Here is a 22,369-nt window from a genome sequence, read left to right as displayed (position 1 = left end):
GAGACAGCAAAGCCAAAGCCAGGGACATACTGCAACAAAACGTAATTAACAAAATATCCCCATGGACCCCAAAATAAAAGCAGATGAGGATGATAACATCGGAGAAACTCCAGGTGACCCTGGGTTTGGCACTGACTCTTTGGATATAACGACAAAAGCACAATCTGTGATAGAAAAAATTGGAAAGTTGGACTTCATTAAAATTAAAAATTTCTGCTGTCCAAATGACACTATAATCATCTTTTAGTATCCACGGAGGATTGGTTCCAGGACCCCCTGTGAATACCAAAATTCTTGGATGCTTAAGTCCCTTACATAAAATGGTGTAAGAATTTGCATATAACCTAAGGACAGCCTGAGGATATACTTTAAATCATCTCTAGATTATTCACAATACCTAATACAATGTAAATGCTATGTAAATAGTTGTAAATACAATGCAAATGCTATGTAAATAGTTGCTGGACCACTGCAAATTCAAGTCTTGCTTGCCAAATATTTTAGATTTGAGGTTGGCTGAATCCACGGATAACAGGAGCTGACTATATAAAGAAAATGAAAAGACAAGCCAATGGCTGGGAGAAAATTTTTACGAAACACATATCTGATAAGACTAGTATCCAAAATATACAAAGAACTCTTAAAACTCAATAATAAGAAAACAAACAACTCAATTAAAAACTGGGCAAAAAACCTGAACATATTATCTCACAGATATTTCAGCAAAGAAGACATACAGCTGATAAATAAGCATATGAAAAGGTGCTCAACATCACATGTCATCAGGGAATTGCAAATTAAGACAATGAGATACCACTACACACCTAATTGAATGGCTAAGATCTAAAACACTGACAACGTCAAATACTGGCACAACAAGTATTGTTGTGGAACAACAAGAAGTCTCATTCATTCATTGCTGGTAAGAATGTAAAATGGTATCGTCACTTCAGAAAACAGTTTTGTAGTTTCTTACAAAGCAAAACATAGTCTTACTATATATAATCACACACAACAGTCACACTCTTTGGTATTTATTTACCCAAATGAGTTGAAAACTTCTGTCTACACAAAAACCTGCACTTGAATATTTATCCTAGCATTATTCATAATTGCCAAAAATTGGAAGCAACCAAGATGTCCCTCAATAGGTGAATGGATAAACAAACTGTAGTACATTCAGCAATAAAAATAACCTATTAAGCCACAAAAAGGCATGGAAGAATCTTAAATGCAAACTGCTAAATGAAAGAAGCCAGTTCAAAAAACTTACACCCTGTATGATTGCAACTATATGACATTTTGAAAAAGGCAAAACTACAGAGCCGGTAAAAAGATGGGCGACTGCTAGGAATTCTGGGGAAGAGGTAAAGGGGTGGACGGGTGGAGTGCACAGGGGATTTTCAGGGCAGTGGAAGTATTCTGTGTGATGCTGTAATGGTGGATATGTGTCGTCATACACTTGGCAAAGTCCATAGAACGTACACTACAAGGAGTGAACCTTAACTTAAACTGTAGGCTTTAGTTAATAATAATTATCAGGGGGGCTTCCGGGGCTTCCCTGGCGGCGCAGTGGTTGAGAATCTGCCTGCCAGTGCAGGGGACGCGGGTTCGGGCCCTGGTCTGGGAGGATCCCGCATGCCGCGGAGCAGCTGGGCCCGTGAGCCACAAATACTGCGCCTGCGCGTCTGGAGCCTGTGCTCCGCAACAGGAGAGGCCGCGACCGTGAGAGGCCCGCGCACCGCGATGAAGAGTGGCCCCCGCTTGCCGCGACTGGAGGAAGCCCTCGCACAGAAACGAAGACCCAACACAGCCAAAAAAATAAATAAAGTAAATAAATAAATAAATAAATAAGTCAGGAGCTCTTTAAAAAATAAATTAATATTTTTTAAAAAATAATAATAATAATTATCAATATTGGCTCATCTATTATCACACATGTACCACAATAATGAAAGATGTTAATAACAGGGGAAACTGGTGGGGGGTGCCGGGGGAGAGTACTGGGGAACTCTGTATTTTCTGCTCAGTTTTTCTGTAAAACTAAAACTGCTCAAAAAAATAAAATCTATTAACTTAGATAACAACAACAAAAATAGCAGATGAGTAAAACCCACCCACATCACAAGACCTGCATGGCATCACTGTCTGTGCAGGAAGCAGCAGTGGGAGGTATGAGCTCGTCTGAAAGACTAGGACCAGGAGGATTCCACAAGAGGCAGCAGGTATTCACCGAAAACACGGTGGGCCGGGCTGACAAGGGCAGCTGAACCGGAAGGCTTTCACGCATTCTGATAGTGGGTGAAGGCTGGGCCCCTGTGAAATCTCCTAACTGTCCACCCAGGGACAAGAAAGATGAAGGAAGAAAAAGGCCAGATATACCTGGGTGAGGGGCACAGAGCCAGGGCATCTCAAAAATCTCAGAAACTGTGTTTTCATTTTTTTTTTTTTAACAAGACATGGAAACAACAGAAATGGAAACTCTGAAATTAGAAAAGTTATCCTGACCCACACCTCCTCCTTAAATTTAAGGAAAAGGAATTTTGTCAAAAAATGAGCAACAGCAAAGTATCAAGGTCAAATCCCATGTTAAGTTACAATAAGAAAAAAGGGAATAAGCAGAATAACAGTCCCTAGAGACAATGAAGGCCACCAGAAAAACGTACCCACAAAACAGATTAAAACTGTACTCCAATTTCAAAACTAGCTGCCTTTTAGCTTATTAAGAAAATGATATATGATATAAAAGAACCACATAAATCAGAATTTTAAAATGTAGAAATGAGGTGATGGAACTTGGGAAAGAATCAGAAATTAAAGAAAAAAATCATTTCATCAATGAAACCTGTATTGGGTTGAATGGTAATCCATGCCTCCAGCCATGCCCCCAAAGAAAACTATCTCTGTGCTAACTCCCACGATCTCTGACTGTGACCTTATTTGGAAAAAAGGTGTTTGCAGATGTAATTAAGTATCTCTGGGTGAGGAGATCACTGTGGATTATGCGGGTGGGCCCTTTATCCACTGACAAGTGTGCTTTGTAAGAGGCACAGAGAGAAGAGGAGAGGGTGATGTGAAGATGAAGGCAGAGACTGGAGGGACGTGGCCACGAGGTGAGGACAGGCCAGGGAACGCCTGGAGTCAACAGCAGCTGGAAGAGGCAGGAAAAGGACTGTCTTCCAGAGTCTTCAGATGGAGCACAGCCTGCTGACTGACACCTTGATTTCAAACTCTGGCTCCCAGGACTGTGAGAGAATAACTCTGTGCTGTTTTAAGGCACCCAGTTCATGGTATCTGTACAACAGCCCCAGGAAACGAGTACAGCATAGCCACACAAGGAGGAGCACAGGCATGAATGAACATAACAGATTCGCCCTAAGGGAAAGGGAAGGTGAAGGCAGAACACTCAAACTCAAAAAGAAAGGAAGAAATAATAATAAAAAAAAAAGAGTCACAAGAAAGTGACAACTCAACTCAGCAATTCTATCTGCATCTCAGAATATTCCCCAAAGGAATAATCACGGATGATCTGAAAAGGTTCACGTAATCATCACATTATTTTTAATAGTCCCCAAAGGGAAACAACTTTCTAAAAATATATCTAAGAAATCCCTAAATTTAAGTGGTTTATCTATCTTCCAATTTGATCTTGGTTTTCTGAACAAACTGGCACCTTGAAATACGGCACCATATAAGAACCCTTAAAATAAGTGCCTACTGTCAGATTAATGGTGGTAATTAATACTGTCATAGTTGCATTCTATTAAATTCTACCTCTTAAAGAATGAAAGTTGTTCATTAAAATGACCATTAATCATTGGACAAGTTCTTTAATAGGACTTACTTTTATGTATCCAGACACTGGTAGAGTTTGGTTGGATAACTTCCTTGGCATGTCTACTTCTGGATTAACATGGTGTCGATCAGGACAGATCCTTTTGTCTCTGCAAAAAAAGGAACAGGATTTTAAAACCAGGAAAAAACAATAACAATTTTCAACATCAATTTTAAAGTATTCACCAGGAAAATTAATCTAGCATCAAAATCAGAGAAGTTGTATTGCAAATGCTGTAAAGTTAAGTAACCAAATGCTGTAAAGTTAATTAAATCCTTCAGATGACACTAACAGTGTGTAAGTAAGTGGAAAGGCATCCTAAAATTTAACTGGCACTGAGGAAACTTAAAGGACAGAGTTGGGGCTTCCCTGGTGGCGCAGTGGTTGAGAATCTGCCTGCCAATGCAGGGGACATGGGTTCGAGCCCTGGTCTGGGAAGATCCCACATGCCGCGGAGCGACTGGGCCCGTGAGCCACAATTGCTGAGCCTGCGCGTCTGGAGCCTGTGCTCCGCAACAAGAGAGGCCGCGATAGTGAGAGGCCAGCGCACCGCGATGAAGAGTGGCCCCCGCTTGCCACAACTAGAGAAAGCCCTCGCACAGAAATGAAGACCCAACACAGCCATAAATAAATTAATAAATAAATAAATAATTTAAAAAAAAAAAAAAAAAAAAGGACAGAGTTACTGCATTATTTCTCCAGTCTTAAATGCAGTACGTAAATGAACAAAACATACTTCCAAAATAAAGACTCTGCATCAGAAACACGTCACTATAACCCACAACAGAGGCCAATGAACCTCTAAACCAGGAGCCATTCCGTAACCCAAACTGAGAAATAGTTAAAGCTTCAGTTTTAAAATTCAATATTTTATTTAAAGGCATAATTTAAATTGCTGCTAATAACCTGGATAATGTACATAATTCAAAGAAGTTAATTTCAATAGTTATCTTAAAATTAAATTCAATCCAGTAGATATCTAACAGACATCTACTACTCAGTCCCAGAGATCCACTGATCAAGTATTGGCATCGTGTCTGGATCCCTGACTTAGGGATCTCCTGACTGTTAAGATATATCCATGTTCTCCAAACTGATTCATATAATCAATGCAGTTATCAAAATTCCAGCAATGTTTTTGAAGAAACTGACAACCCATTCTAAAATAAACATGGAGATGCATTAGACTTAAAATGCCAAAACCACCTTGAAGAAGAGCAAAGTTGGAGGACTTAAATACCATTTCCCAAGACCCACTATAAGCTACAGTACTTAAAAAAGTGTAGTACTGGTCTAAGAATAGACAAATAGACCAATGTAACAGAGAGGGTCCACAAATGGATCACATATACTATCGTCTGGTTTATGTCAAAGGCACCAACTCAGTGAGAACACAACAGCGTTTTAAATAAAGAATGCTGGAGCAAGAGATTATCCATACAGAAAAAAGTAAACCTTGCCCCATATCAAACACTATACACAAAAATTAATTCAATATAGATTATATGCCTAAATGTGGAAGCTAAATCTATAAAACTTCTAGAAGAAAATATAGAAGAATGTCTTCATGGTCTAGAGATAGGCAAATTATTTCTTATATTAAAACACAATAAAACAGTAAGCATAAAACATTTCATCAAAATTAAAAATGTCTGTCCATTGAAAGACTCTTAAAAGAGTGAAAAGGCAAGCCACAGACTGGGAGAAGTTTCTCAATGCATATACGCATCTCTCTGACAAAGCAGTTGTATCCAGAATAAACAAATTATTCCTATAAACTAACAGATACCCCATTTTAAAAATGGGCAAAAGACCTGAACAGGCATTTCACAAAAAAGGATGTCAAATGTCCTACAATCATGTGAAAAGCCATTCAATGTCATGAATTCTTAGGGAAATGCAAATAAAAATAACAATGGTTTCCCCCTACACCCCCATGAATACTAAGTGTTGGTGAGGATACAGAGCAACCCAAACTCTCTCACACACACCTGGTGGGGTCATAAGATGACCAACCGCTCTGGCAAAGTTAAACACACGTCTACCCCATGACCCAGCAATACCACTCCAGAGTATAATATATACCCAAGAGAAACGGGTGCATATTTCCAGAAAAAGACATGTACAAGAGTGTGCATGGCAGCTTCATACATAATACAACTCACAGGCCCGTCAAGAGTAGAATGGATATATATATCATGATATATTTATACAACAGAATTCTTAAAAAATATTTATTTATTTATTTTGCTGCGTCAGGTCTTAGTCGCAGCACACGGGATCTTCGTTGCAGTACTTGAGATCTTTTGTTGTGGTGCGCGGGCTCTTCGTTGCGGCACGCGGGCTTCTCTCTAGTTGTGGCGTGCGGGTTTTCTCTCTCTAGCTGTGGCGCGGGTTCCAGAGCATGTGGACTCTGTAGCAGTTTGTGGCACACGGGCTCTCTAGTTGAGATGCGTGAGCTCAGCAGTTGTGGCACACGGCCTTAGTTGCCCTGCGGGACGTGGGATCCTAGTTCTCCAACCAGGGATCGAGCCTGTGTCCCCTGCATTGGAAGGCGGATTCTTTACCACTGGACCACCAGGCAAGTCCCCACACAATAGAATTCTGAGCCACAAAATAAATAAATAAATAAAATACCAATACGTGCAACAACATGGATGAATGCCACAGACAGTATTGATAGATTGAGCACACTACAATTCCATTTATATAAAATTCTAAAATAAGCAAAGTTAGTCAATGCTGGTAGAGAGAATAAGGGTGGTTACTTCTGGAGGAAGAGCAAATTGGGAAGGAGCAGGAGGGGATCTTGCAGGGGCTCCCTCAGAGCTGGGTAGTAGCTCACATGGGTTGCATACGCATATAACAATCATCAAGCTGTAAACTTATCATCTGTGCAGTTTACTGTATGTTACATGTCAGTTATAAAAAAGATGACTGGCTTACTTGCAAAAACCAAAAGCCTTAAGATACGGACAAAGAGGGCTTCTGGCTTTTTTATCTTCTTTGGCTTCCAGAACCCCTGCAGTAAACTCGTACAGCTCTGAAGGAATCTTGGTATCTGCTCGCTCCAAGTAGCGCAGGACACCAACTGCATGGCAGGCATTTCTCTCCGTCAGCAGCAATACAGATTTGGTTTTTTTATCTCCCTGTTCTGCAGGAGAACCCTTAAAATTGGGGGTGAATAAAGGAAGTGGATCATCCATACCAGTCTAAATGATAAAACTTCCCGGACTCTGAATTTGTCATTATGTGGAAAATGCCAGTGAAATATTAAATGATAATATAAATCAATCAAACCTGTTCAGCTACACTCTGAAAACGATCAGACATGCAATACAGGCGTCCACCAAAAATTTTTGGCGAGGAAGGAAAGCTGAAGTGAATCACACACGTGGCATCAGTGATGGCCAAGAGTGGTATGCAATCATCTGTTAAGGCTGGAGAAAAGGATTCGGACAATTTCAAATGAAGCTGGAATTTTACTGCACATACTTTGCGGAACAATTCCAGGAACCATACTTCGAGACATTTCTTTACTGCATTTTACTTTTCAGATGTAAAGAAACTTCCTTCCCATTTCTTTTCCCAAAATTTCAAAGCCCAGTAATTAAATTCCAGAGAAAAGTGGTCTCCTTTTTAACTCGAAAAATGCCTCTATTACAACTCTTGGCTGCCCATGTGGTTTTCACTTATTTTATACATTTTGACTTTTATATTTCCAATATTAAATTTAACAATCATTTACAACGCGCTTCATCATAGGCATATACATACGACAGTGATCCTTAAGCTGGAATTGCAGGGAGCACGGCTAGACCAAGGGCCGCTGCCTACGAACCTGAGACACTTGGATTCCACCTCAGTATCAAAATCTTAGTCAAGGTTAATTTTCACTTTGAAATTCACATTACTAATACATTCTCAATAAATCTGGGAAATGACGAGAAATTTGGAGAAGAGGTAAATAAATTAACGAATTGAAGACATAATTCCTATTAGCTCAGCCTTCTCTAAATACAAGTAGAAATTAAAATACTTACCTAATACAATGTGAGAACCAGAACTTAACTTCTTCTTCCACTGTTCTGAAACACTTTTTAAATTAAAAATCATTTCTTTATGCATTTTCAAGCAAAATATGGAACTGCTTTCTACTACCTAAAGATGAAACCAAAGGGGCCAGTTCACAGTCAGGAACATAAGCTTGAAGATAATTTTTCATCAATAATTATCGATACAAATCATTTAAAATTATCTGTGAGGGTCTTACCTCACTGATCCACTAATTCTAAGAATGAAATGGTTGTAAATTTAAAGAAATATATTTTCAAAATTCTATGGTTTACATCTAAAAACTTGCTCCAGTGAAACACACATTATTTTGCTAGAACTATTTTCCTTCCTTTTAAAATAACATGTACATACATATATGTGCATGTATACATACTCGTGTGTATGTACATTTACCTACACAGATTATCTGTAGAGATATGTATACGTATACATGAAATTTATGGTACTATTGTCAAGAGGGTACTGTTGTTTTTCACTATACCTGCTAGTTCATTTTTGCTAAAGGTGGATGCACTACTGATTCTTTTGTATTTGGCCTCATTTCTACACATTAGCATTAATTTATATACAATTAGATTAAATAAATCTTTAGCCAATTTATTTGGCTTTTCTGGCTAAATGATGATATATTTTAGCATTATCGTCTCTATTTTCTTAAATAGAGGGTTCAGAAGATGTTGGCACTTCTTCATGAACCAGATCCTTTTCATGCTCTGCCAGGTTCCCCTTCTGGACAGTTGGCTTCTGTGGGAAGGCTCCTCCCACACGCCTGGCTCCTCCTCTCAGTGTCAGGCCTCCTGCTGTCCTTTGTTACTGCCACCAGTGCTCTGTGGCAGAGCCCATTCTGACTGATACTGAACTTGCAAAATTTTACTTCCCTGTCAAATACGTAACTACCCCAAGTAATTCTCTGGTGACTCAAGATTCAACCACAGTTTAAACGAGCAGTAAGAACGTTTCATGTGTGGAAGGGCTCACCTTACACACTATTTCTGTTTCAGCTACAGAACCGGTGAAGATCAAGGTCTTTTGTGCCTGACTTGGAACGAAATCAAGCGTTTGGAGTAAAGTAGAGGTCTTTTCACATTCCAGGCAAAGGTGTACTACCTGTTAATGAAATGCAGAAACAGTGGGATTTTAAAAAAATGTTCAAGGTGCTCCAGTTTTACTTTTTATGGCAAAGTCATAATTTTAATAGAAAAGAAGATATAGAAAAACAATATAAATTTAAATACACAATTACAGATTTGTATGTGAAATTAATGCTATAATCTTTTAATATTAGGCCATGAATAAAGGTTACTTGCTTGTGCTCACCAACCCCCCACCACACACACCCAGGACTCTTTACCTGCTGGACGCTGCCATAGAGGGCAGCCTCCTCCATGGCTGTGATCACAATGTAGGGGTCGTTCATGAACTCTCTGATTAACTGCTCTATATGTCTGTTCCAATGAACTCCAACTGCAACAATCTGATGTGGGGCAGATTCTCTTTCTTCAACTTCAATATTTTTTTTAAAGTTATCTAATATAGGAAATATCTAAAAAATCAGCATAATTAATTTCATTTTTATTTCAAAAGAAACTAATAATTAGAACATAAAAGGTAAGGAACGTATATTTTCCGTTCTCAGAGTGGGAAAGGTCTTTAAACATGAAAGTAAAAGAAAAAACTAAAAAGGAAAAATGTTTATGTACAGACAAAATTAAAACAAACATCTAGGTAAATACGGGCAACACGGGTAACAAAGGATGAACAGCCTTATATAAAAACTTCTACAAACTAGTTAGAAAAAGATGATCCCAGTGAAAGAAAACAAGCAGCTCCTAGAAGAATGGGTACAAATGGCCAGTATGAATTAATGCTCAGTTTAACAAAGTAATCAAGGAAATACAGATTAAGCAAATCAGATGCCACGTGTAACAATCAGCCTAGAAAAGAAAGCTGGACGAGGGCCTCCTACTGCCAGGGGTGCAGGCAGTGTGGCGTGGAGGCACACTGCCAGAGGGAGTGCAAACCCATCTACACTTTCAGAGTGCCACTGAACAAGGCAGTGTTCCAGATACTAGCTTTGCAAATAAGAACTGAGACAGTCAGTAAGTAACAAAGCCTGGGCTTGACCTTGGGGCCACTGCTGCTCCCAAAGGAATGCTCCTGATCTTCCTGTTACACTGCTTCCAACAAGTGCCTTATAAGAACTCATAGCCTTTGGGGTTTCCCTGGTGGTGCAGTGGTTGAGAATCTGCCTGCCAATGCAGGGGACACGGGTTCGAGCCCTGGTCTGGGAAGATCCCACATGCCGCGGAGCAACTGGGCCCGTGAGCCACAGTTACTGAGCCTGCGCGTCTGGAGCCTGTGCTCTGTAACAAGAGAGGCCACGATAGTGAGAGGCCCATGCACCGCGATGAACAGTGGCCCCCGCTTGCCACAACTAGAGAAAGCCCTCGCACAGAAACGAAGACCCAACACAGCCAAAAAAATAAAAAATAAATAACAACAACAACAAAAAAGAATTCATAGCCTTTGATCCATTAATCCCCTTCCTAGGAATTTATCCTAAGAAAACATGTGCAAAAAGATGTTTCTTCAGCTACACACATACACACAAATGATGCTAAGTGTCCAAATATTAGACAATCAGAAAATAAATTATGTTATGTCCACAGGGTTCAATACCACACGGCCAGTAACAATCATGCTAGAGAACAGTTAGTAGCAATAATCACAATGCTGTTCACTGAAATGCAAGTTACAAACTAATACATAAAATAAGGTCCTGATATTATTAACTATAGGTATCAATAGACACAGGAATTACAAAAAGGAAAGAAATACTCTAAAATCGTAACAGTGGTTACCTCTGAGCATAAGATTATGGATGTTGGGGTTTTTCAAGTGTTCTTCTCTATTTCTCAAATGTTCTAAAATAAAATTATTGCTTACATAACCAGAAAAATATTGATTATTTTAGAAAATTTCCCTGGGAAAGAAATTTTGCTCTTCAAAGAGAACTTCAACATTGGGTAGAAAATTCAGATAAACGTTCTCTCCTCTTAATTACAGCAGTTAAAGGGAAAAATGTTTTAGATTAACCAGCTTCTTCCCAACTAGACACGTTTCCTGACTCCTAAAAGACTTTAATTTTACATATATATATATATATATATATAAAATATATATATATTTCTGAGTAGTAATGACATCTAAATAAATGCCATACTTACTTGTTCATTAGCTTCAGAGAATAATACTTCCACCTCATCCAAAATCAGGTGACAGAGTCTAAGAAATAACAAGCTTTGATATTTGAGAAGTCTCAGGAGGCTATGTGGTGTTGTAACAATTACATTGCCTACATTTTAAAAGAAAACACAGTTAACGCCTTAGATTTTCCACAGGTTTTTCTAACATTTCCTTTGCTAAGATTCCACATACTTTCTAGAAATGCCTTTCGATGAAATAAACCCTGTGTTTCTTACTCAGGTGGGTGTGAGAAGAGGCCTGCCCAGGCTGCCCCTGTACTGTCTGACTAAATACCTGCGTTCCCACCAGGTTTTGAGCTCCTGAAAGGCAGGGGGTGGTTTTAGTCAACAGCTAATAAACAGTAAGTGTTTAATAAATAGTTGATAAATGAATGAAAAGGCTTAGTTTTCTCAGTAAAACAGATGTTAAGCCAAGAGTAAACCTTCACCACCTACGCTGATCGGTAATTGACAAGTGAGGTCTGGCTGATCATCACACAAGCCCGGGGTCAGTGTTGGCTCCCAGGCCTGCCTGAGCAGGCTTCCACTGCGTTCTCTAGGGAAAACCAAACAGCTTGGAAAGGATGCTTACAACCCCTTGGAAGCTTCATATTTTTGGCTTCGTCTTTGTGGAGTCCGATTGTTAATACCACAGGATGAACAGGCCTGGAGGACACGCTATAGTCTCCCAATAATTCAAAAATTAATTGGGCCTTTTTCCACCCAGGGCACACGATGGCTGCCAGAGGCTGCAAAGACAAATAAATTCACGTAATTTTGGACAAAGGTTAAGAATCAAAGACAGTGTATGTAAAGCATGCAGAACATCTCCCTGTACACAGTCAGCACTGTAAGTTTTTGCTATCATCACTGTCATGCAGGTCAGAAAAGTCAAAATACAATTTCATTAGAATGGATTCAGACACACTGACTCAGATTCTGCTAGGGCTTAAACTATACACAAGTATTAAATCATTTAGTCCTTAAAGTCCCCTTACAGGGTGAGACCTATTACTACCTCATTTCACAGATGAGGAGCCTAAGGGACAGAAAGGTGAAGTTTGTTGCCCAAGGCTGCACAGCTAATATTCAGTAGAAGCAGGATTTAAAGCCAGGCAATCTGGCTCCAGACCTCCTGCTCCTAAGCACAAGGATGAACTGCCTCCTGAAAGGGGCCTTGAAAAAGGTTAACATCGCTTCCTTAGGAGATTAAGTTCCCTATTGCACCATCTGACCCCTGCCCTCCACTATCCCACAGATATCTCTCGATATCTGCCTGCCAAACACCTTCCTGGACACGTGCCCTCAATTAACTGAAGACAAGAAATGAGTCTCCTCTTTCTTTTATGCAGATGCAGGCAAGCGCCAGCTTCCAGGGCTCACGCCTACATGCAGACTGACCCTGGAGATGCAGAAAAAGCAGAATGGACACAAGGGGCAGACCTGGACCTTCCTTTCTGGCCCGGCCAGGGGTCTATCTCAACACAAGCTGCATCTCATCAATGGGCTCAGCTGCTACCTGACTGAGTGATATAAATGTATCCATTTAATATTATTAAGTCAATACATCATAACACAGCCAACACAGATTTCCAAAGAGAACTCATTAAACTACACGGCATAATCAGAAAAATAAACTAGTATCTTTTCTAAGATGAAATTCTAATTGTCTTTTGTACTGCTATTTTTCACCTTATAATGAGTGATGGAACCATCTGTAGTGTATCTTGGGAGAAGATCTGAGACGGGTCTCATACACATCATTCACCTAACAGCCAAAACCCCTCACCATCATTTGACCCTCACATCCAATTTCTTTCCTTTCCATCATCCTTCTCAGCTATTATCTGATTCTTATGAGTGGGAAAAATAAAGTGGGATTATAAAACAGTGTGGGGTTCTGTGAAAATAATTTAAAGAATAGGGACAAGATGACAGAAATCCTAAATTCAAATCCCACTTCTTGTCACACTTGTCAGCAGGTAAGAACTTTTACCAGTAATTTTTCATGAGCTTAATTTTCTCACCTATAAAATAGTGAAAACAATACACAGCCTGACCATCTCAAGGGTTTGCCATGATAATTAGGCAAATCGAATCAGTGAGATAATCCTATAAACTGTACAGTCATCACTAAAAGTCAGGACTCTCCCAACTCAGCCGATGGCTCACAACTAGGGGTTCTCGGTAAGAATCAGTGTGAGAGAATCAGTGACTGTGTTGAGAAAAGAGTTTCTCATAGGACGGTCTCTGTTCTGCCAGTTTTAATGTAACATAAACTTGACCAAAGGTTAGGTGTCAAATTTAAAATAAATATTTAATCCACTTTGTTGTTAAACAAAAATGTCTTCAACTTACTCCATTTCTACTCGGTAATGACTTGTAGCAGCCCCCCGTTTGCAAAATCGTAAGCAGTGGTGGAAGGTACAACAAAGGGTCATTTCCACAATGAGAAATGACCACCACGTCACAGCCACGTGCTATGGGAGGCCAAGAGTAAGATTCAGTGTGGCTGGGGCCCGGAAACTTATTTCTCTGAAGAGCCTACAAAACAGCAACAACAACCAAAACAACAATAAAGCCCAGAAAACTAATAAACTCCTTCTCATTGCTCACTTTACCCCAATAACGAGTATACATTGCTTAATCTGGTAGTTTCCAAGACCTAACTTAGTAAGTACCCCCTGAATCTTTTCCAGCGGCAAACTCCTGCTCAAAGACTCTTGCTTTTCTGGGCTCCAAACTGAAAGGATCCAATCAGCAGTCTGTTGAAGCACCAGGCGTCTAATGCTCACCAGAGCCAAGACGTGGCTTCTCCTCCTCCTGACCAACTGCTGGTGCCATCAGCTCCACTTATAAAGTTTTTTAAAAACTTGCCTTTGTTTGCTTATTTTTCTATGTAATTCGCTGTCATCGACACCTCCCAAATGTTCCACAGAGGAGAGTTCTCCAGCCACCCTGACGAGATCTGCCAACAGGCTGAACTGATCAGCACCGTCCCTCTCTCTGAAGGTCTCATCCCCCGGCCCTGAACCCCAGCTGCACTCGGGACTGGGATCCCCCTGCAACATCACCCTTTTTGCTGCAACTTTCTCGGTTGAATTTCTTGGTTTGGTGGAGAACAAATTTTGGTAGCTTCTCGACAAAGGGTACAGGGGAAGGAAATTTGAGATTTTGCACGTGCGAAAATGTCTTCATTCTATCCTTACACTTCAGTAATGCTCTGAGTACAGACCTCCAGGCTGGAAATAACTTTTCACGAGAATTGTGGAGTCACTGCTCCTCTGGTGAACCGTGGAGAAGTCTGAAGTCATCCTGATTCCCGACCCCGCCGTGGGATGGGTTTCTTCTCTCTGGAAGCTTTCACGGTCTCTGAATCCCTCCAGCTCAGATGCTTCGCAGCAACGTGTCCACGCTCTTGCTCCTCGGTTGTGCTGGGTCTGCGGTCGGCAAACTCTCGTAATTTAGGAAGTCATATCCATTAAGTAAGGAAAGTGTCCATGTGTTATTCTCAGAATTTTCGGTCCTCTGCCGTCATTCTTTCTAGAAATCCCACTCAGATAGGAGACCTCAAATTGACCCTCAAATTCTCTTTTCCCCCCATTTCCATCTCTTTGTCTTTGTGTTCTACTTTCTGATTGTTAACTTCTATTTTACCTCTCATATCTACTGTTTTTTATTTCTATAGCATTTTTAATTTCTAAGAGCCCTTTTTATCTCTGACTGTTCCTTTCTCTTTTCTTAATAGCACCCTATTATTGTTAAATCCAAGCAATATCTTCTCTTATCTCTAAGGATATCTATTTTCTAATGTTTTCTTCCACTCCTAACATTGTTTCTTTCAGAGTTGTTTTTTTTTTTTCCTAGGTTAAGGCTTTCTTCCAGTGTCCAAGGATCCCTGATGTCTGCTCACATCGAGGACACTGAAAGCTGACTATATCCGCAGGCAGGCAGAGCTCGTCACTATGTGAGCGTCACACCACTGCAGGGAGACAGGCAGCAAGCATGCATTTTTACTGTGAGGATTCAGAAACAGCATCACCGCAAGGTCATTCTCTAGGGCCGTTCAGTTTCTCCAAACAGAGCCTCCAATCTCCTTCCTGAGAAACTGGCTGAAGATGTTCAGGAAACGAGGTAGGGAGTTCACTGCCCTCCCCATGTCACTCCTCCCTCAGGTGGTCAGCCATTCTCGGCTGCAGATGTTCAGGAAACGAGGTAGGGAGTTTACTGCCCTCCCCATGTCACTCCTCCCTCAGGTGGTCAGCCATCCTCGGCTGCTTCTTTTCTGTCTTCCAAAAGCCCGTAGACATTTCTTGTCCAATAAAGGCTCCGCTCTCATTCTGTTCATCCTTGGAGTTTTTGTTTGTTTGTTTTTTTACTTTTTTTCAATATCGAGAGGGAAGTAGATAAAGATTTATGATCTAAACTGATGATCTAAGTGAAACCACAGGTCTATAAAGCAATTCTGAAAAGAATACGAAGAAGTACATTCTAATTGCCCTGACTACTTGTGCTCTTTCTAAGCCCCTTTTCAGAGGTGCATTTGAAAACTTATTTCAGAAAAGCACTTAGGTTTCTCCACAAAAGAATTATTCACTTATAAGAAGTTAACCTGCGACTTTAAGAATAAATGAGAAATTAATAATAAAATCTTAAAAGAAAATTTCAAAAGCAAAGAAATTATATAAATGCAAACTTAAAACTGTTTTATTAAAAATCTTTCTATGTCAGAGCAGGTCAGTACTCCTTCACAAGTCTGGTCTGAGCCCTGTCACCTTTTTCAGGTCTGCCGAGAGTGGCGCCGTGTTGATGGACAAGCAGGGCTCCACCCTGGTCCGCAGAACGACCAAGGGCAGCCGGGAGCCCGACCTCAGCTTCTGCAACTAAGAACACAGATGTTAGATGGCTCTGCCCTGCGGTGTTAGCACGGAATACCAAGAACTTTATGGAAATAAAGAAGATATAAGAGTTTGGTTTCAGTGAAAAACCCTAAGTTTATATGCTTATAAAAACCCATCAAAATTACCAAAATAAAAGGAAGATTATCCATTACCCAAAAGAGCCATGTCTCTAAAGCAATAATTCATTAGATAATTTCTAAAAGGATGTCTTCAGGCAAAGTCCTCCATGCAAGGAGTTTCTCTTCATATCTCAAATCTAGAGGGAGGAAGGGGAAGGATTTAAAGAGTAAACAGTTTTCTTTCTCTTGCAGGTGTTTGCCATACCTGCTGCAGATCAGAGATTCCATCGGCTCTCAAAGGATCAGGATTTAGAAACTGCAATAATCTGTAAAATAATTAAAAGGATAATTTGAAGAAAAAAGGAGTGTTTATATTTCTTCAGTTGAACTATTATTCTAATTCTTCCTTGATAGAGGTAAAATGAACTCTGTCTCCCAAGGCATGGCTATGACGTAACTGCTTGTTCTGTTTTGCCTTGTCTATTGCTACATAAGGGGCCATGGGGGTCTTGCCAGTCTCATGCTTGCCCCCTCTCCCTCCCGCACCGGGCCCTGCTCTGTGGACACAGCACTGCCAATCCCAGGACCACTTCCTCTGGACATGGAGAAAGACTGCATGATCACTAGGTCATCTCATGTTTCTTCTAAGAAACCCACTGCCTCCTTCCTTTTTTGCTGTTCGATCTTTAATCACTTCAAGGTTCCCTGGAACCCACCATAGACTGATAGAATAACTGATGGCATTTCACCAGTGGGTTCTAAGTAAAGGGCATGTAGCTAAAAGAAATGAGCTGCATGATAATGCAAGGTCTTTGGTTCCAAGGAAAATAACCTGTTGTAGCACCACGACTTTCAGGTATTAGGTGGAGGGATGCCTGGGTAAGAGGATGTCAACTCTGGCACATTAACAGCCACCCCCAGATCCATGGGCTCCATGGCAGCCTTCAGAGCCCTCGGCCCTGGAGACGGTGAGGACCTCCTGCTGGGCAAGGGGACATCACAGGGCCACAGAGTGGCCTCTGGGAAGTCGGGACACCATAATGGCTGTAGGGTCAACACCCTCTCCCCAGTCATCTCAGGCCAGTTAGTGGGTGCAGTACAACCTACCCGCTTCTGAACTGTCTTAAACACTTTGTCACTCTGGTGGTTTCAGAGCAGCCACAGTTACTTGGAATGTAAGAGTGTTTTTAAGCTAGTAGGGTAAGAAATCATAAAAATTGGTATGAAAATATTTTGTGGATTAAACAGGTATAAAATGAAGTGATCACTCTATTGTTAACACCTTGTAAGTGAATACTTTGTGAATCTGGCAGGACAAAAAAAAAAAAAAAAAAAAAATCCTGAAGTTCTACACTGCAAATAATTAAACAGTTTCTCCAGCAGGTGGCAGATCTATTTAACATCAGAAAACTGGGAAGAAAGCAAGCACCAACCCATACAAAATCAACAGCCCCAAAAGATCGACTATATATAATTTGTTTCATATAACTGTTCACTTGACAAGAGAATCAGGAACAGGAGGTAGAGAATGACTATTTACAGTGGAACAAAGCTTTAAACAGAAAGATCTACTCTAGTAAATGGAAAAGAAAAAACTAACTTGTGTGTATATATATTTATTTACTTTATGGGAATGCAGGTTTGAAATTAATAATAAAATCATATTTAAACTCTTCCTGCTTATAATTTTTTTTACAATTATTTCAATTAAAACTTTAGGCCAAGAAAAAAATCCGTACTTCACACAGCCGTTCTTCTCATTGTATTCTTTCTTCTCAGCCAATCTAAGTGGTTTCTCATTTGACTTCTGACATAAAGCACTAGAAATCAAAAACATTTATTAAAATTTCTGAACCCATTTATCCCAAACCTCAAAATACCGTTATTTTCTGGGAGAAAATTTAAGAAGTTCCACTGGAATAAGCTGATCAAGTTAAGTAAATTCTGTGAGAACTGAAACTGAGTCCTCTGAGTATGAAAACCATTTTGACAGTCCTGGGGCTGCCAAGAGGGAGCAAGCCCACTACATCCTCTCTTCCTTACTGATTACAACTAGAAACTCGGGATGAAGTACGCAACTACAGCGGAGAGAAGTCAAAATGTGAAAAGCCACCAGAGCTATGGAGAGTTTCCTGGCTTTCTCTTGGTGTTGGGCTGAGGGCAGCCTGAGCTGCAGAATGGCGTTGAAGATGCAGACATCAAAAACCCTGAGAGAAACTCTTTACCGTCATCCCTTAGTATCTACAGGGGACTGGTTCCAGGAGCCCTGCGGATACCGAAATCCACGGATGCTCACAGAAGATGGTGTAGTACAGTCGGCCCTCCGTACCCAAGGGACCTGTGTCAGTGCGGATGCAGGAGCTGTGAATAAGGAGGGCCGACTGTATTTCAAGCCAGAGAAGAGAGAAGGGCCTTAAACCAGAAGATGTAAGGAATCCCGACTTTCTCTCCTCTTTTCCTCTCCTGGCCCTGCCCCAAGGGCAGCTCTGATCACGGAGCTGCATGCTGCAGTGGTAATGGCAGTGCGGTCACTTAAAACCCTGAGAGAAAACTTCTCCCTCCCTCTAAGGAACCAGGAAATAGGGACCCAGTAGTCTAAAGCCTGTACAAGGAAAATCCCCCTCTTTTTCCCTCTCTTATTTCTATTGCTATTTTATTACACAAGCAGCCCCAGTCACACAGAACTGCATGGTAGCTTCTCCACAAGAAACCATCTATATGGTCAGAGGAACAGGGAGAGAGAGCATCTAGAATATGGCGAATGTGAGGAAAATCCTGGAAAAAAAAAAGAGATCGAGAGCTGGGTGGAGGGGGGAATCCCTTATTTCTGTTTATGGCCCAAAAAGAAGTCCCACGCTCACCCCAAGTTGAGCATATTCAGAACAGACCCAAAACAGTGTACCAAAGACTTGGAAACAGTGCCGCAATCACCACCCACGGCAAGTGAGACAGAGTTTGAGGTCTGAACCTTAAGGAAGTGATGACCTCCTGCTAAAACAAACAACAAAGTCAACATTCTCCGGAGGATTCTAAACCAGAGTCTCATACCATAATACCCAAAATATCCGGAATGCAATCCAAAATTACTTGACATACAAAGAATCAGGAAAATCAGACAGACTGTGGAGAGAAAAGATAATCAACAGGTGCCAACCCCAGCGCAGCTCAGAAGTGTGAGTCATCAAGCAGCTATGATAACCGTGCTCTGTAAGAAAAGGAACGGTGAGCACTGTGGATGGAATGATAAGAACCTTCCTTTCTTCTCAGCAAGAAAATACAGATTAGAAAAAAATTAAATAAAAATTGTATTTAATTATGAAATATAATGCATCAAATAAAAACTTCACTGGATGGGCTTATTAGCAAAATGGAGATGACAGAAGAGTCAATTAAACACAGATCAGCAGAATTATTAATATGACAAACAGCAAGAAGAAAAGGTTGAAAAAATGAACAGACCCTCAGGGACATTTGTCTCATAAGAGTCTCAAAAGGAGAGCAGAAAGAGATGAGTGCAGAAAAAATATTTGTAGAATAATAGCCGAATACTTACCAAATTTGATGAAAAGACAGAAACCTACAAATGAAGAACCCTAATGAACCCCAAGCATAAGAAACGTGAGCAAAACTACACCAAGACATGTGATACAATAATTAAATTGTTCAAACCAGCAATAAAGAGAAACTCCTAAAAGCAGAGGAAAAAGACATGTTGCAAACAGAGGAACAAAGAAAAAAGAGGATGGAGGTTCCTTAAAAAACTAAAAATAGAACTACCATATGACCCAGCAATCCCACTACTGGGCATATACCCAGAGAAAACCGTAATTCAAAAAGACACATGCACCCGAATGTTCATTGCAGCACTGTTTACAATAGCCAGGTCATGGAAGCAACCTAAATGCCCATCAGCAGACGAATGGATAAAGAAGTTGTGGTACATATATACAATGGAATATTACTCAGCCATAAAAAGGAACGAAATTGAGTCATTTGTTGAGACGTGGATGGATCTAGAGACTGTCATACAGAGTGAAGTAAGTCAGACAGAGAAAAACAAATATCGTATATTAATGCATGTATGTGGAACCTAGAAAAATGGTACAGATGAGCCGGTTTGCAGGGCAGAAGTTGAGACACAGATGTAGAGAATGGACATATGGACACCAAGGGGGGAAAACTGCGGTGGGGTGGGGATGGTGGTGTGCTGAATTGGGCGATTGGGATTGACATGTATACACTGATGTGTATAAAATTGATGCCTAATAAGAACCTGCAGTATAAAAAAACCAAACAAACAAACAAAAAAAGATTTTGCACTGGGAACAATATGAGCAAGCAGATGGTGGAGCAACACCTTTAAAACAAAGGGAAGGGCTTCCCTGGTGGCGCAGTGGTTGAGAATCTGCCTGCTAATGCAGGGGACACGGGTTCGAGCCCTGGTCTGGGAAGATCCCACATGCCACGGAGCAGCTGGGCCCGTGAGCCACAACTACTGAGCCTGCGTGTCTGGAGCCTGTGCCCCGCAACGGGAGGGGCCGCGATAGTGAAAGGCCCGCGCACCGCGATGAAGAGCGGTCCCCGCACCGCGATGAGGAGTGGCCCCCGCTTGCCGCAACTAGAGAAAGCCCTCGCACGAACCGAAGACCCAACACAGTCAAAAAATAAATAAATAAATAAATAAATAAAGTAGCTATAAGAGCACCCAAGCCCTTACATTAAAAAAAAAAAAAAAAAAAGGGAAAAAGAAATTTAAACCTTGAATTCTATCCTAGCAAAGATTTTGTTTTTTTAATGAAGCTAAAATATTTTTTCAAACATACAAAAGCTGAAAGAATTCATCACCAGCAGACCCATAATACAAGAAATAGTAAAGGAAGTCCTTCAGGTAGAAGGAAAATGGTACCAGATGGAAATCTGCATCTCCACAGAAAGTGAAAAGCATGGATGGTAACTACATAGGTAAATACAATAAGATAATTTTTATTATTATTTATTTAAATCCCTCTAAAAGAAAAATCACTGTTTAAATACAAACAATAATAGATTCCAGCATTTATAACAAATGTATAAATAAAATGTATGACAACACTAGCATAAAGTCCAGAAGGGGAGAAAGGGAAGCTTCCCATTTTAAGATCTTACACTATATGTGAAATGTATAACATGACAATACATCCTTTCTGTGATCTCATTAGTATCACTGACATGGATCTTGATGAGGACAGGGTTACAAAGTCTTTGATGCTCATCTTCAAAAATATAACAGACCATTCTTTGCTTTCCACCAACTTGAAATGTCATCTGGCCCACGTTTACCCATCCTTTACATCAAGACAATGTCACTGGACCTGCCTTACAGACACAACTTTGTCTGATAAGGTAACAAGGAGATGAGAATCACTACCACTTTTTGGTCAACTGTGCTGCTAGCCAGTTGTCAAACATTTTAATTTTAAATTAATATATGTTTAATCGATATTTCCAAGGTCACTCTTTTTTTGAAATTGAATATTCTTCTATCATCAATCTTATAGAATGCTGTATAAAACAATATTATACTTAAGTCTCTAGTCAATTACACTGGTTTTCAAATCATACCTTGCTGCTGGTATATCTGGATCGGCATATATGGTTATGCCTCTTTTCATTGGCCAAGACACTGAAGATTCAACACACTGTAAAAAATTTTTTTTCAGAAAGAATAATTATGCTAACATGATATACATTCTTGAGGAACCAAAATTCCATGGGAGATATTCTCATAGACAACCATCCCAGATAACATTCAGGCAACACAGATATGAAGAGACCAAGAACTGGAGAGCTGGGTGATTATGCCACTGCTATAACCACTAGATTGAAATGTCCAAATAGCAGGCAGCTGCCTTTTCATATAATCAGTATTTAAAATGTCCTGGAATTACTTTCACCTGTCTTTTCAAAAGACCTGGAGGGACAGGTTAGACTTGACCTTAACTATCAGAGTGTCCCATAATTCCAGATTTTTACACCCTTGTTAAAATGAGAATAAATACCCAATTTTGTAGAGTGGTCAGTAAGCCAAGAACAAGGATTTGAGTTTAGAAGTGTCTCCCACTTGGAAATTTTATTTATAAGCCATGATTACTAAATCTTTATTAATTTAAGTAATTTTTTAAAAGTCTCTTCCGGACTCACATATTCCTTTTGGGAAACCCTTACATCATTTTATTCAAGGGAAAGCAAATTCAGGTAAATTTCTTATATTGC

General features: G+C 40.2%; 1 protein-coding gene across 2 annotated transcripts in view; it reads right to left on the bottom strand.

Moving 5' to 3' along the window:
• The window catches only part of TDRD12 (tudor domain containing 12), an 82,229-nt gene that overhangs the window by 21,526 nt on the left and 38,334 nt on the right, over positions 1-22,369 (bottom strand). For both annotated transcript variants that reach the window (XM_068528345.1, XM_068528346.1), the window contains exons 10-22: positions 21,719-21,795; positions 17,857-17,937; positions 16,383-16,443; positions 15,933-16,040; positions 13,516-13,701; positions 11,750-11,906; positions 11,140-11,267; positions 9,264-9,455; positions 8,891-9,019; positions 7,879-7,996; positions 7,136-7,275; positions 6,782-7,002; positions 3,845-3,944 (exon numbers count right to left, since the gene is read on the bottom strand). In XM_068528345.1, coding sequence (XP_068384446.1) covers positions 3,845-3,944; positions 6,782-7,002; positions 7,136-7,275; positions 7,879-7,996; positions 8,891-9,019; positions 9,264-9,455; positions 11,140-11,267; positions 11,750-11,906; positions 13,516-13,701; positions 15,933-16,040; positions 16,383-16,443; positions 17,857-17,937; positions 21,719-21,795 — 1,698 coding nt within the window. The remainder of the gene's footprint in view (positions 1-3,844; positions 3,945-6,781; positions 7,003-7,135; positions 7,276-7,878; positions 7,997-8,890; positions 9,020-9,263; positions 9,456-11,139; positions 11,268-11,749; positions 11,907-13,515; positions 13,702-15,932; positions 16,041-16,382; positions 16,444-17,856; positions 17,938-21,718; positions 21,796-22,369) is intronic.

The sequence above is a fragment of the Eschrichtius robustus genome, chromosome 19 (genome assembly GCF_028021215.1).
Source record: "Eschrichtius robustus isolate mEscRob2 chromosome 19, mEscRob2.pri, whole genome shotgun sequence".
In the NCBI taxonomy this organism is placed as follows: domain Eukaryota; kingdom Metazoa; phylum Chordata; class Mammalia; order Artiodactyla; family Eschrichtiidae; genus Eschrichtius; species Eschrichtius robustus.
Note: the sequence above shows the minus strand (reverse complement) of the source record. Positions and strands in the feature narration are given on the sequence as shown.